The sequence below is a fragment of the Gigantopelta aegis genome, chromosome 6, assembly GCF_016097555.1.
Source record: "Gigantopelta aegis isolate Gae_Host chromosome 6, Gae_host_genome, whole genome shotgun sequence".
In the NCBI taxonomy this organism is placed as follows: domain Eukaryota; kingdom Metazoa; phylum Mollusca; class Gastropoda; order Neomphalida; family Peltospiridae; genus Gigantopelta; species Gigantopelta aegis.
In genome coordinates this window covers 51,871,311-51,885,554 of record NC_054704.1, presented here as the reverse complement: position 1 = coordinate 51,885,554, position 14,244 = coordinate 51,871,311, and the positions used below count along the sequence as shown (strand labels likewise).

General features: G+C 35.8%; 1 protein-coding gene across 1 annotated transcript in view; it reads right to left on the bottom strand.

Annotated features, from left to right (window-relative positions):
* Window positions 1–10,730, bottom strand: part of LOC121375754 (ceramide glucosyltransferase-like) — a 49,367-nt gene extending 38,637 nt beyond the window's left edge. The window contains exons 1-2 of the mRNA XM_041503369.1: window positions 10,605–10,730; window positions 3,781–3,919 (exon numbers count right to left, since the gene is read on the bottom strand). Coding sequence (XP_041359303.1) covers window positions 3,781–3,919; window positions 10,605–10,702 — 237 coding nt within the window. The 5' untranslated portion in view covers window positions 10,703–10,730. The remainder of the gene's footprint in view (window positions 1–3,780; window positions 3,920–10,604) is intronic.
* Between the last annotated feature and the right edge of the window lie 3,514 nt (window positions 10,731–14,244).

The window sequence follows — 14,244 nt, the reverse complement described above, 5'->3', positions numbered from 1 at the left end:
AAATTTTACACATGCATTTTGGAAAAGTAAAGCAAAATGAGAATTTTTATTTAAGTTCCAACATAACTGATATGAAATAAGCAGAAAAATTTGAAACCTTTTCATAATAATATTTACATGTCCCAAATGAGTAAGAAAACCTAAAAATAGTATAAAGAAATGCTTACATACATGTACTTTTTCAAAGACTAAGTGCACATACATACAATGTATTTATTTTAACTTGAATTACACATACATACAAACATGTATGTTTTGTACACGTTTAGAATGTTGAGCAATACTGCAGAATTATGCCACGGCCAAGCTCTAAGGTAACAAAAAGCAAAACACCTCTTGTTTATTTCAAGATCTGTGTATCAATGAGGACCACGACGTGTGACATCATATTACGCATGGTAGTGCAGTAAATATTTATTTTTATGCTAATCAGCTCCAAGCAACGAAAGACACTGAGGTGAACTTAACCGTGAGAAGTAGATTATTAGTTGTTTTGAAGTACACGTAGGACACGATTTTACAGGTGACATTTCAAAATCTGTTTGGTTGTAAACATGTATTATATTTGTGTAACCTAATCAATCACCTCAAACTTCATAGTACTGTACATGTGTATTTCCAGCTGACATAGTAAACAAGTTGAAGCAAAATATAAATAAAATTAAAATAATATTTTACAAATCATTAAAAAACAGTTTCTCTGATACTTGGTAATGAGACTTAAAATATGTAATGGTTCACCACGTAATCAATTGGTGGTGTGTGTGAATTTAAAGTGACATAACCGACACACAAGCAGAACAATATTTTGCACGAAACATTATGCCCTGCTATGTATTCAAAGTCATAGGCTGTGTTAAATAGGTGTGTAACAAATACACATGGTGGCAAATACAATACATACATCATGAATATGAGGTTACGAATATGAATATTTATTCACATCCATGAATACAAAATTGAAAAGGTTTTGCAGAAAGGAAGAACAGTATTTATTATTATTTTTTAAAGTAAAAACCAATTAATCATGGGTGTGTCTATTGTCTAGTCGAGAATCACGTTCTTTTAAGGAGCACTAACTTGTTTTACATTTTCACAGGAAAGTGCAATAATTTAAGGCTATTTTGTTTTAATGTATTAATCAATTTAAAACCATATTTTTAATTATACAAATTTATTGTGCTTTAATCAGCTAAACACTTGCACATTGAAGTTACACTGCATACAATCAAATTGGTATTGTGTTTTGGTTGGTGTGAATTAGAAACCTAAATTGTAAAGTTAGCATTACACATATATGTATTCATGTATTCGGTTCAGCTAGTGATGAATATGAATGCAACTACGATATAGATTGCTGTTCGGTGCACCGAATATTCGAGTATATCGTTATACCCCTAGTGTTAAACACCTGCCTGAATGTCAGTGCAACAAATGCACATGTAATTTGTAAAACATAAAAGCATGAAAAGATTATATATAGTCAATGAACTTTGCCGGCTGCCAGCTTACTACTTTACAATAAGCGTGGGAAAGTATGAATATAAAATATTAATAATTTATTTCAACAAACAAAATTTTCCACAAACCATGTGGTATATGTAAATTACATATACACATCCATGATTAAAATATTCACCGTGAAATGGCCAACTGAATTCAACACATTAGTTTTCATGTCTTGACAATAAACACAACATCCAGAATATAATTTATAGGTTTAAGTTCTAAGGGGCCATCCATAATTTTCAACATTTTCACAAGTGTACAAAGAGTACACTTCTGACCACCTCCCCCCCCCCTCTTAAAAGTGTATATCCCCAAATAACAAATGTTGATCGACATTTTTCATTTTCAAAAAGTGTACGCTGGCCCCTTAACCCCCTCCCCAGCCCCCTCCCCGCGTACAGTTTGTACGCTCGTGAAAATGTTAAAAATTATGGACGGCCCCTAACAAAAACACAACGGTAAAATTAAATTTATTTTAATGCTGCGAACACATTCATTCGACTCTTTCGAGCTCCATTCTTCATAATTCTATTTTTAAAATGTGCAATCAAATGCCTAACAAAATTCAACAAAACAGAGGCTCATGATACTGTTTATATAAATTGTTTTTGCAAATTTACATGTATTATAGCCAAATGGAATGTATTTCAGTTTTTGTGAATCACAGCTCAAACCACGCAGTCTGACTGACACATACATGTACACACTTTGTGACTTTTGGCATAATCAAGACACACTAACAAGTCATTTTGAATAGGCCTTCTGGTTTATTACATAATACCTGTACATACTCTCGTTTATAAGGAATGTAATAACTCTGATATATATATATATGAGCAACAGTTTGTAACAGCTTGTCAATTCACTACCATGTTTCGAGCTTCACAAATTACTGACACTGTACATGTACATACATGTATATCCATATACAATGTGCATGTATTCATGTTATACAAAATTTCATAGTTCGGAGGTTGGTCGGGTATTTTTAAATGCCTTAATATACTGTCAAAGAAAATAAATAATGAGTTTTATCTTATCACATATATTAAAAACAGGTACACTGTATATTGATCAAGTACACTGTACAGGTATGACAGGTAAGTTCAGTGCATATTCTAATAACTATAAAATAAAAACTGTATATGTACAGTGGAATAACAAAATCTACAATCATCAACCATTACTGACTATAACAGTCATTAAAACAACAATTGTTGGTGGATGATTTTACTAAAAATATTTAAAACATTTGAAATTTAAATAGTAAATTGCAAATTTATTTCCAATTGTACAAGAAGGTATTCCATTAGAAAATGTTTTAGAGGGTTTGAAATAATTGTGGGTCACATTTAATACACATGTATTGTGAAAGTGATATGATGCAATCAGCACTGTCGCAAAGAAAATCATTTTAAGTTTAACAGCAGTTTCACAGTAACTGGTATTTCTGAAAATCATGAAATGGTGTAAAAAAAATAAAAAAATAAAAAAAAAAACTGTTAAAGGAATACATTCATGTCCCCCCATCCAGGCCCAACAAATATCTGTATCTATTACCTCAAGGTATTATGCAAAAAAAAAGTCAAGAAAACCATATGGTTTGGACAGGTAGAAAAGAGTGCTATATGTATTGCTGACTGAACATCTGTACGGTATACATATATTCTGCAGTTCCAACATTAACCAAGCTGAACAGAAAGTTTTCAGACCACACTACAAGTCAAACAAGTACTCTGATCCAATGTTTTTCTGCACTGTCATGGCAACAGATGAGATAATACAACAAATGTTACACATTTAGCATTGATTACCATGGCAGCTCATGATTGGAAGCAGTGAAGCAGTTCATGATATAAAAAAATACACATATCACAATCGGTGCATGGTAAAGGTAGGCAAATACACTATAGCAGGTTCTGTCTCTCCTGACTAATATGTTCTTGAAAATACTTCAATACTTCAAGTTCCAGAGTCAAATTCAAATATATTGCAACAAAGATGAACAAAAGTACACTGCAGGCCTCTGACAACTGAAAATCTGTGTGACCCATCTATTGGTTAAACAGAAATAAATCCACATAACCCATTTCCTTTTTGCGTAACCTGTTATATATCCATGTAACTTTTGATACAAATTTTGTGCGAACAAAAAATAGGTTACGCAAAATTATATTTGTGCAAGCAACGCGCGAATGAACTGATCGTTCTTGCAAGTTTCAGAGGCCTGCATTGTATGTATATACATGTACACAAATTAAACACACTTACCTGTGGATATTTTAAGTTGAAAAATGTTTCTAAGTTGCCAAATAAATGTGGATCCACCCCAAGTAGTGGTTTAATAATTGAGACACCAGGTAATTCTTCTGGAACTAATACTGTGGTCTGACGATGAAACTTCAATTTTCTACAACATAAACCAATATTTAATTTTAATGCACCTGACATAATAAAGTATAATTTAATACTGTCAACACTATAAAATATTATTTAATGATGTTAACAATATATTAAAATAGCAGGGCTTCTAGAATTTTTATATATTCCACTAGCCATGGGATCAGTGATTTTAAAAATATACTAGCCACAACTAAAAATTCACTAGCCCTACTTTACTTTAAGTTATACAATTTTACTAAATAATAGAAATAATCAGATATGTCACCTAAACAGGGAGATTGAGCTTCAAAACACTAACATTGAGTCGTGGTAGTGTCAGAATATTCATATTTACAAAATAGACTTAACTGCAACATTTGACAAACAAAAATTCACTAGCCATCGGGCATGGCAATTGTAGTTATTTACTAGCCTAACATTGAATATTACTAGCCACGGGAGTGGGGCTACCATAATCTAGAAGTCCTGAATAGATTCATCAAGCATGTATGCATATATGTATATACATGTATATTTATCAAGTTTAAATATTACACATTAATTTGTACTATAGGATTAACTACGTGAATATGTACATTCAGTTTCCTAATAGTAATACATAATGTTCTATTCTCAGTTCACAAATAGAAGCTCAGGACAAAAACCAACTACACTGCAAACAAGTATGTACAGATATACTACTACCATTATTACTGTGCTGTGCATTAACCACAATTATTACTCAAATGGTAAAATTAATAAAATGCATGATACATCTTAATTACATGTAGTCTGTAACATGATACATTCATAGGATAAAAAATGGGACCAGATATAATGTAACAGTTATCACAAAAGTACTATTCCAACTGAGAATACTATGATATCCAGATGCTTGTAATAGTTGAATCTCGAGCATAAAACCTGTTAAAAATAGCGCAGTCAGCAAAAAGCATATCTACCGGTCTATGTAACTGGAGTTAGAATCACAGACCCCATAGCCAGCTTGGGTCGCTCATTTGTAGTGGGGTGCTCATTACATTTTAAGAGGGGGACCTACCTAATTAAGGTGCAAACACTACAGACATATGTATATATATATATAATTTAAAAAAACAAAAAACCCAGCAGGTTCCAAACACAGCATTAGTCCCTTTCAACAAAACTTCTTCAAGTTGCTGTATATTATTGTATCAGGCCAAATGCTCAGATTCTGTGGAGCAAAAATATTATTGAGACCAAAAATTCTTAGAATAAGATGGAATGGTCAAATGCACATATTGTGCTGCTCAGTTATGTATTGCAACTGTTCATGACAGGATACTGCAACATTTGTTTTACTTAGTTCATTTGTAAAATAACTTATTTTGGAATAGAGGAACAGTATATAATGGTACCCCTGTATCAGAAACTACATGCATGTATCATATCATGACAATGAAATTGTACACGGACATTCATATATATATACTGAACAAAAAAAGAAACTTCTGATTTGTACATATAGTATTTGTTGTATGGTCTGGCACAGCACTTTAAAGAGTTCATTGTGTAATGAAATTATATAGGTAGTATTAGCCTTGAGCTGTATTATTAGGATTCATTAATTTTATCGATTATTTTTGCACTGTTAATCGTCGATAACGTGAAATTCAATTTGCACGTGCATGCATGGTTCGACATGTCCTGTGTAGTATTCGGTCAATTTGTTTTACTTGTCTTACTGACATTGTTGTCAAGTGAATGAAACCGCTTCAAAATTTGTAAAAAAAATTAACGTTTTTACATTGTAGCATTTTTAGTATGCCAAGAATACCCAATAATTTACACGAACGGGCGATTGGCATGCTTGATGCTGGCACATCGACAGAAGACGTTGCAAGGCATGTTGGGAGTTCTAGTCGAGCGATTCGAAATCTTCTCGTAAGATTCGAACGACAGGAAGCACCAACGACTTGCCACGTCGTGGATGTCCACGTGGTCAAGACCGCTATATCATGAACACGCATTTGCGCAATCGTTTCCAAACTGCCACTGCTACTAAAACACCTGAGCTTCATAATAACCGAATCAGTGGGCAAACTGTTCGTAATCGTCTGCGGAAGAACGGTTTACATGCACGACGTCCTTACGTCTAATGCGTTTTAACGCAACGTCATCGTCTAAATCGTCTTAATTGGGCACGTGTACACACTCGTTGGATACGGCGATGCTGGAATACCGTTCTTTTTTCGGATGAATCCAGATTTTCTTTACAACGTGGTGATGGCAGGGTGTGCGTCTACCGTAGGAGAAATGAACGAGATCGTTTCAGGGGTGGGGGTTCTGTCATGGTCTTGGCAGCCATTGCCCATGGTTATCGTTCACCACTAGTCGTCATTGATGGCAATTTAAATGCTCAACGTTACCGCGATGACATTCTCGCTCATCGCGTCATTCCTCTGTTCCATAACAACGCCAACATCTCGATTTTTCAACATGATAATGCCACCTCTCATGCAGCTAGAGACACTGTAAATTTTCTTAGGACAAATAACATTGATTTCATTGATGATTGGCCCGTTAAAAGTCCTGATCTCAACCCCATCGAGCATGTCTGGGATAGTCTGGACAGACGATTGAGGCGTCGTCCCAACCCACCCGCTAACGTCAACGAACTTCGTCAAGCGCTCATTCTGGAATGGAACAATATTCTACAGGCAGAAATCAACACTTTAGTCAATTCTATGCACCTGCAGTGCACTGCAGTGGTCAATTCAAGAGGTGGTCATACCTGTCAGGGTTTTTTTTAACCCCTACCACACTTGGTCAAAATTTCTCCCAGTTTCTGTTAACCTATGGCCATGATTTTTGCACCAAACGATGCATCATGGAACACTCTTTAAACGCATATATAACAATTATTCCTCCGGTTTGTTTTCATCAAGTTATGTTCAAGCAAAGTTAGTGGAAGTTTTTTTTTTGTTCAGTATATATATACAAGGCTTTGTCAGAAACTAATTTGAAGGTACATAATAAAAACAAAATAGATCACAAGTGCCTCTATACTACATGTAGATATTTAACCTTTCTAAACAAAATTATAAAATGTATCCGTAAATTCCAAGATTTTAGAATACCCTCTGGCAGAAACCCTGCATATGTATCATTATATGTAGATCTATACATATTTTATCTAAATACCTCACAAACAAAAAACCCCAGACAAAGTATAGTTTACATGTGTACAGTGGCTGATGATTCACCTTTGCCCATTTACTAACTAGTACACTTACATGTAATCAGTAATGTCTCATGGATGAGGAATTTAGACAGGGATTATGCGTTATCACGTTCTGTGCTTGGATACATGTATTAATGTAGTGCGTGATTTACAAATGTCTGTAATATAAGCAGCCGACCTCAATAAAGGGAAAGATACACAAGTACATGTACCCAATGTGAGCTAAAAGCTTGTTTTGTTTTAATTGACCACTAGATTTATTTATCCAGGGCTTCTATATTATGGTAGCCCCACTCCCATGACTAGTGATATTCAATGTTGGGCTAGTAAATAACTAATATTGCCATGCCCGATGGCTCGTGAAATGTTTGGGTCAAATGTTGCAGTTAAGTCTATTTTGTAAATATGAATACCTGCTCCACCCCAACCCCTACCATCCAATGTTAAGTTTTTAAGCTATATATCTCTCTCTTTAGGTGACTACCCGATTTTTACTATTATTTAGTAAAATTGTATTAACTCAAAGTAAAGTAGGGCTAGTGAATTTTTAATCGTGGCTAGTACATTTTTAAAATAACTGATCCCATGGCTAGTGGATTTTATAAAAATTCTAGAAGCCCTGATTATCATCAGTTATGGACATATACAAATATGTACATATCCTAAGTAGCAAGTACAGAATGAAATGACATAGGACTGTCTTCAGTTGTCTGGTCTAGTCTGGCATACAGCTGCAGGAATGGTTTTTGCCGACTGGCAGATACATAATCATATATTATATTATATATATATATATATATATATATATATATATATATATATATTCATATATATATATATATATATATATATATACATATACATATACATATACATATACATATACATATACATATACATATATATATATATATATATATATAGACACACACACACACACACACAGTGGACTCTGTCTAAACTGGATTCTGTGTAATCCGGATCTCTGCGTAAACCGGTCCATTTCTAAAGTCCCGTCCAGCTACCGTTTATCTCTTAGGTATAAATGTCTGCCTAATCCGTACTGTCTACTCTGGACTCCGGATCAAAAATCAAGAACGAAAGAACCGTTCATGCATTAATTACCTCTGTCTACACCGGATTGGGATTTGACTGAACGACGGGCTGCTTAATTAGTCGAACAATGATTGTCAATTGCCAAATAACCAGGATGCCGTCGCAAGATCAAATACAGAAATGTGAAATCCGATGGCCTGGTAGTACTTGGTGTAGACATCTGGTAGCCTGAGCAACAAATGGATAGCCAAAAACCAGTTATTGGGAATAATGGACATAAATATGGGATGGCTGGCTACAAATGCCCGTAAGTAAATGCAACTTTAATTTTTTTTTGCCTAATTTTAATCAACATTAACCAATCTAAAATATCATAAATATTAAAAATTAGAAAAAACCACGAAAATAATACCAATTCAATATGAACTTTATTTTATGTATTTTTAAAAACATTTAAGTGAATATATGTGAGTAAAACTTATAAACTCAATGTGGGTTTTGTCAAATTAATTCAGTAGTCTAAAAGAAATCCGGGTCATTTTGCCCATATCCATTTTTGTCCTGTATAGTTTCATCCCCTGGTAGGGTCATCTCACCCTTTATCCAAACATGGTTCAGGCATGTTTATCTCATGTCCAGTCTCTGGCTGAGCATCGGACAAAAGGTACTTTATTAAAGGGTCATCTTTTAATTTATTATAATGGGGGAAATTTTTTATGGCATTAGCCAAATCAAGCCTGTAGTAATACTAATAGTGGTAATGCACTGCTTTCAACTTGTTTCGGCCTTTGTCAATTTTGCCAAATTGGCCCCATAACCACAGTCGTTTCAGTTACGTAATAGAGCCTAATTAAATTAATATTATTTGACGTACTTCTTCGTTCAATCTCAGGGAGGTGGAAAATAAATGTACACATCACTGCAGGACCCATAGTACATGCTACATGTGCTACTAGGATAAACCAGCTCTGTCCCTATTATGATATAGCACAAAAATTAATTTCAAATAATTCAAATCAATTATATAAGTACCATATATTATTACTATCAATGAACTCAACATATTACTAGGATATAGACTAAAGGCAGAATCGCAAATATTACATACAGGGCTTCTAAATTATGGTAGCCGCACTCCCATGGCTAGTGATATTCAATGTTGGACTAGTAAAGTCTATTTTGTAAATATGAATATCCTGCCCCCAACCGCTATCTCCCTCATTAGGTAACATATCTGATTATTACTATTAGTAAAATTATATTAAGTAAAGTAGGGCTAGTGAATTTTTAAATGTGGCTAGTAAATTTTTTAAATCACCGATCCCATGGCTAGTGGATTTTGTAAAAATTCTTGAAGCCCTGACATATTATTTTCATGTTTTTAGCCATAGCTCGCTACCATGATTTATTTATTTATTAAATGTAGAAGAAAGAAAAAAAAAAAAAAAAAAAAAGCAATGTTTTATTAAACGACACACTCAACACATTTTATTTACGGTTATATGACGTCAGACATATGGTTAAGGACCACACAGATATTGAGGGAGGAAACCCGCTTTCGCCACTTCAAGGGCTACTCTTTTCAATTGGTAGCAAGGGATCTTCTATATGTACCATCCCATAGACAGGATAGAACATACCACTGCCTTTGAAATAGCCCCCCACCCCCACCAAAAATAGATCCAAAACCAGACTGCTGGGGTGAAACGACCATTTGGAGGAGGAACCAATCAGGGACAAAACGACCCGATACCGCCTAAAAGTTAATGCAATATCCAGCTGATAACCTAATTCAATACCCAGGGTGTGGGGGGGGGGAATGTGGAAGTCTTCCTTAATCGATCACTGGAACACTAATGTTATTATTAACTAATGTTTGGGGCATTGACAGCATACCAAAATGTTATTACTGTTACTGTTAGTGTACACAATGCACTGTGACTATCCCAATAGGGGGCGGGTCAATTTTCACAATTCATTCCACCCCTCCCTAGTATCTACCACCCCCGCTGTAATGAATATGAATACCAATTCAAAATCAGATGATTCTTTTTGACAACTGTGTCAAATCAATTAAACTGTGTCAACAGTGACAACATTTAAAGGTCTGTTTTGGTAGTTATTTGTCAATTTTGTGGTTTTTCAGACCCGTTTTGTCGATCGACTCGATGGGCGCTGTACTGTAGTGTTAGATATATTATCCAGTAATCATTTAAAAGGCCAGTGTTACTCATACTAATAACAGGCTTATAGGTTAACAATAATTACCACGGATTACCCAATAATAATTGTGTTTCTGCACACAATTGAATGACAGTATTCGGCTCATCGCCGCATCACAACTGTCATCGAGTCTCAATCTGCAAATCATGAAATGGACCCCAATTCTAGCTGCAAATGGATGAAAAATAAAGCGAGCGGCATATTAACTTACCCATATACAATTGCCATTACATGTGTAAGCCAGTTAATACACCAGCTAGTAAAAATTAAAACAGCTAAACCACATATCGTGTAATCCACCAGTTCCATCCTCCACACTTCCAACGTCTCTTGACTGCTACTTCCCACAATGCGTCTATCTAATGATATCAGTTCCGGTAAACTTGTGCGGTCTCATGTCTGGGGAACTATGACTTCACGCACGTTTTCATTGGACAGTTGTTGTATACATTACGTGCGTTAGTGACGAAGGTCAAACAGTTTAGAAGTACAGGTAGTTGTTAAACTTATGTTTGTGACTGATAGCGTGGCCGTTAGATAATACCATCTTACAAGTTGGATAATAATTACATAATTTCAAACAACCAGTTGTAAAACAAATATTTAAATATTCGGTGGAAGACAAGAAGAAGAAGCAAATCACCCCCCCAAATTGATATGTTTTAAAGCAAGGCCTGCGTTAGGCCAACTTAAGAAGGAAGGAAATGTTTTATTTAACGACGCACTCAACACATTTTAATTACGGTTATATGGCGTCAGACATATGGTTAAGGACTACACAGATATACAGAGAGGAAACCCGCTGTCGCCACTTCATGGGCTACTCTTTTTCGATTAGCAGCAAGGGATCTTTTATATGCACCATCCCACAGACAGGATAACACATACCACGGCCTTCGATATACCGGTCGTAGTGCACTGGCTGGAGCGAGATATAGCCTAATTGGCCCACTGACGGGGATCGATCCCAAACCGACCGCACATCAAGCGAACGCTTTACCACTGGGCTACGTCCCGCCCCCAGGCCTACTTAAAGAATACCACATGAGTGGTCGTTAGATACCATTTATCTTACACCGAGTTGTTTTAAAACGTATCTAACGAGCGAACTCGAGTTGGATACGTTTTTAAACAACGAGTTGTAAGATAAATGGTATCTAACGAAAGAAATGTTTTATTTAACGACGCTCTCAACACATTTTAATTACCGTTATATGGCGTCAGACATATGGTTAAGGACCACACAGATATTTAGAGAGGAAACCCGCTGTCGTCACTTCATGAGCTACTCTTTTCAATTAGCAGCAATGGATCTTTTATATGCACCATCCCAGACAGGATAGCACATACCACGGCCTTTTATATACCAGTCGTGGTGCACTGGCTGGAGCGAGAAATAGCCCAATGGGCCCACCGACGGGAATCGATCTCAAACCGACCGCGCATCAAGCGAGCGCTTTACCACTGGGCTTGGTATCTAACAGACATGAATGTTATATTCTATTGTTTACATATCCCGGAAAAATAGTTTAAAATAAATTTAAATGTCTTTTTCAGCGAAAATCTATTTACGGTCCTTGTGATTGTAGTTAATTTGTGCGTCACAGACAAGCCAATTTCAGGTTAACTTGTACGTCACGGAATGATCGATTCGACGGTGCTTTTCGTTTTTTCATTGGATGGTATGGCATTCAGGGTCGTAGCTAGGATTTTTGTTGGGGGGGGGGGGGACTGAATAGTATAAAACTCCCAAAAATAGTATAAAACTCCCAAAAATAGTATAAAACTCCTTAAACGGTTAAAAAGATAATTTTCTTTAAGTTTCTATATTATTTTTCGGGGGGGGGGGGGGGGGCTGCGGCCCTGGCATTGGCGACCTGGTCATCACCTAGGAGTAGCCAGTCGTGTATGTCTTTAAAATGTTACTACACATACATAGATCTATGTGTGATAATAAGTATGTAAAAAATAACGAATGATGTTCTCACCAACGGGTGTGTAAGAAAATTATATTATTTGAAGCACCACGTCATTATTTATGGCGCTGTTGTAGCTACTGCGGGAAATTAAAAAAATATATATATATATACATATATTTTACGAACTGTAAAATAAATATATAACTCGGTAGAAGACAAGAAGAAAAAACAAATGGAACGTCATATCATCCACAGGCAGGGCGGAGCAGGCACAGTGGTCACGGGGGATATTTAAGTTATCTGACTGAAATAACTAGTGGAGCTGATTTTAATCAGATAGCGATTTTAACCCTCTATAATTCTGAATCAAAACAATATTATTGACATTTACGTCTAATTTTCATAATGAATATTATATGCAGAATACACGAAATTGCATTTCAGGACATCTGGTCAGAGGCGGATCTAGGGAGGCAGGGGCCCGGCACCCCCTAAATTTTGCGACAGTTATAACTTTATTAGCCTACATATTAAGTTTTCTTTTTTGATGATTACCTTCCAAACCTCCCACAAGGTTCCCTTGGCATTCCGCCTCATGTCATTGGGGCCCACCTAAATGGATTTTCTGGATCCGCCACTGCTAGTTTTTAAAATTACCATTAATCAGCTGCAACTGACGTATACGCGTTACTGAGTTAGTCAATCAAGTTTAGTTTAGTTTTTAAACATTAAGTCCTACATTGCAAAAGTTTTTGCTAGCCATGGTAGCCTATTTGTGATTGTAATATTGTAACACATTATTTTATTAGATTGTGCAATTGTTTCCTACATGTCTGCGGTGCTAATAAATTCAGCATACTTGTATTCAGAATATGCACAAATTATACATTTTTAAAAATATATGTAAAAAGTGTGCATTTACTCACATTTACTCGTATTTATCTTGATAAATTTTTCTTGTAGTTCATAATGCAGAAATTTGCATGTCAGCATAGGCGTACGGGCTCACATTTTTTTTTGTAGCGGGGGTTGGGGGGGGGGGGGGGGGTGGGTGGACAGGCCGGTTTTTGTCCGAATTGAACGAAAATGCCCGAATCTGGATAACATTTTTTTTCTTCATTTTAGCATTACTGCCAAACAGCTAAATAGGGTTGCAAACGAATCACCATGCATTTTTACGTGGATTATGTAACTAATTTTGCGGGAAGAATTATGGTAAAAAGGTCTCAGATTAACACATTTTCCCCGAATATCTAGAACTATCTTTTTTTGGCCGAATTTGAGGATTTGCTCCAGGCCGGGGTTCAGCCCTGCCCTCTGTTCCATACGCTTATGCATGTCAGAACATAAAGTTTTAACATTTTCCGGGGATCACCCCCAGCCCTAGAAATAACGAAAGTGTACTACCAAAGAAGTCAAACCAGTTCAGTTCAAATTTTAAATACAAAATCATAATACATAGTAACTTTAAAATAATACTTTGCAAACTGATAGATATTCGCGATATTGGCGATTGTAACTGTAATGAATTATTTGATTGGTTTCGTTCAGATGTACATTTTAAAGGCGCAGACACACATTTTAGACCGTGAAAATGGACATTAACTTTAGTTATTCTACAAACCTGCAACACACATTTGGATAAGGTTATAAAAGAGACACGCTATAAAGTCTATGATGTTTAACGAGGGAAACACTGTCTAAAAGCAACTATAGCTTGTTTCAATAACCATTACTTATCAGGGGAGCGGGATGTAGCACAGTGGTAAAGCGTTCGCTTGATGCGCGGTCGGTTTAGGATCGATCTCCGTCGGTGGACTCATTGAGCTATTTCTCGTTCCAGCTAGTGCCCCACAATTGGTGTAACAAAGGCTGTGGTATGTGCTATACTGTCTGTGGGATGGTACGTATAAAAGATCCCTTGCTGCCAAT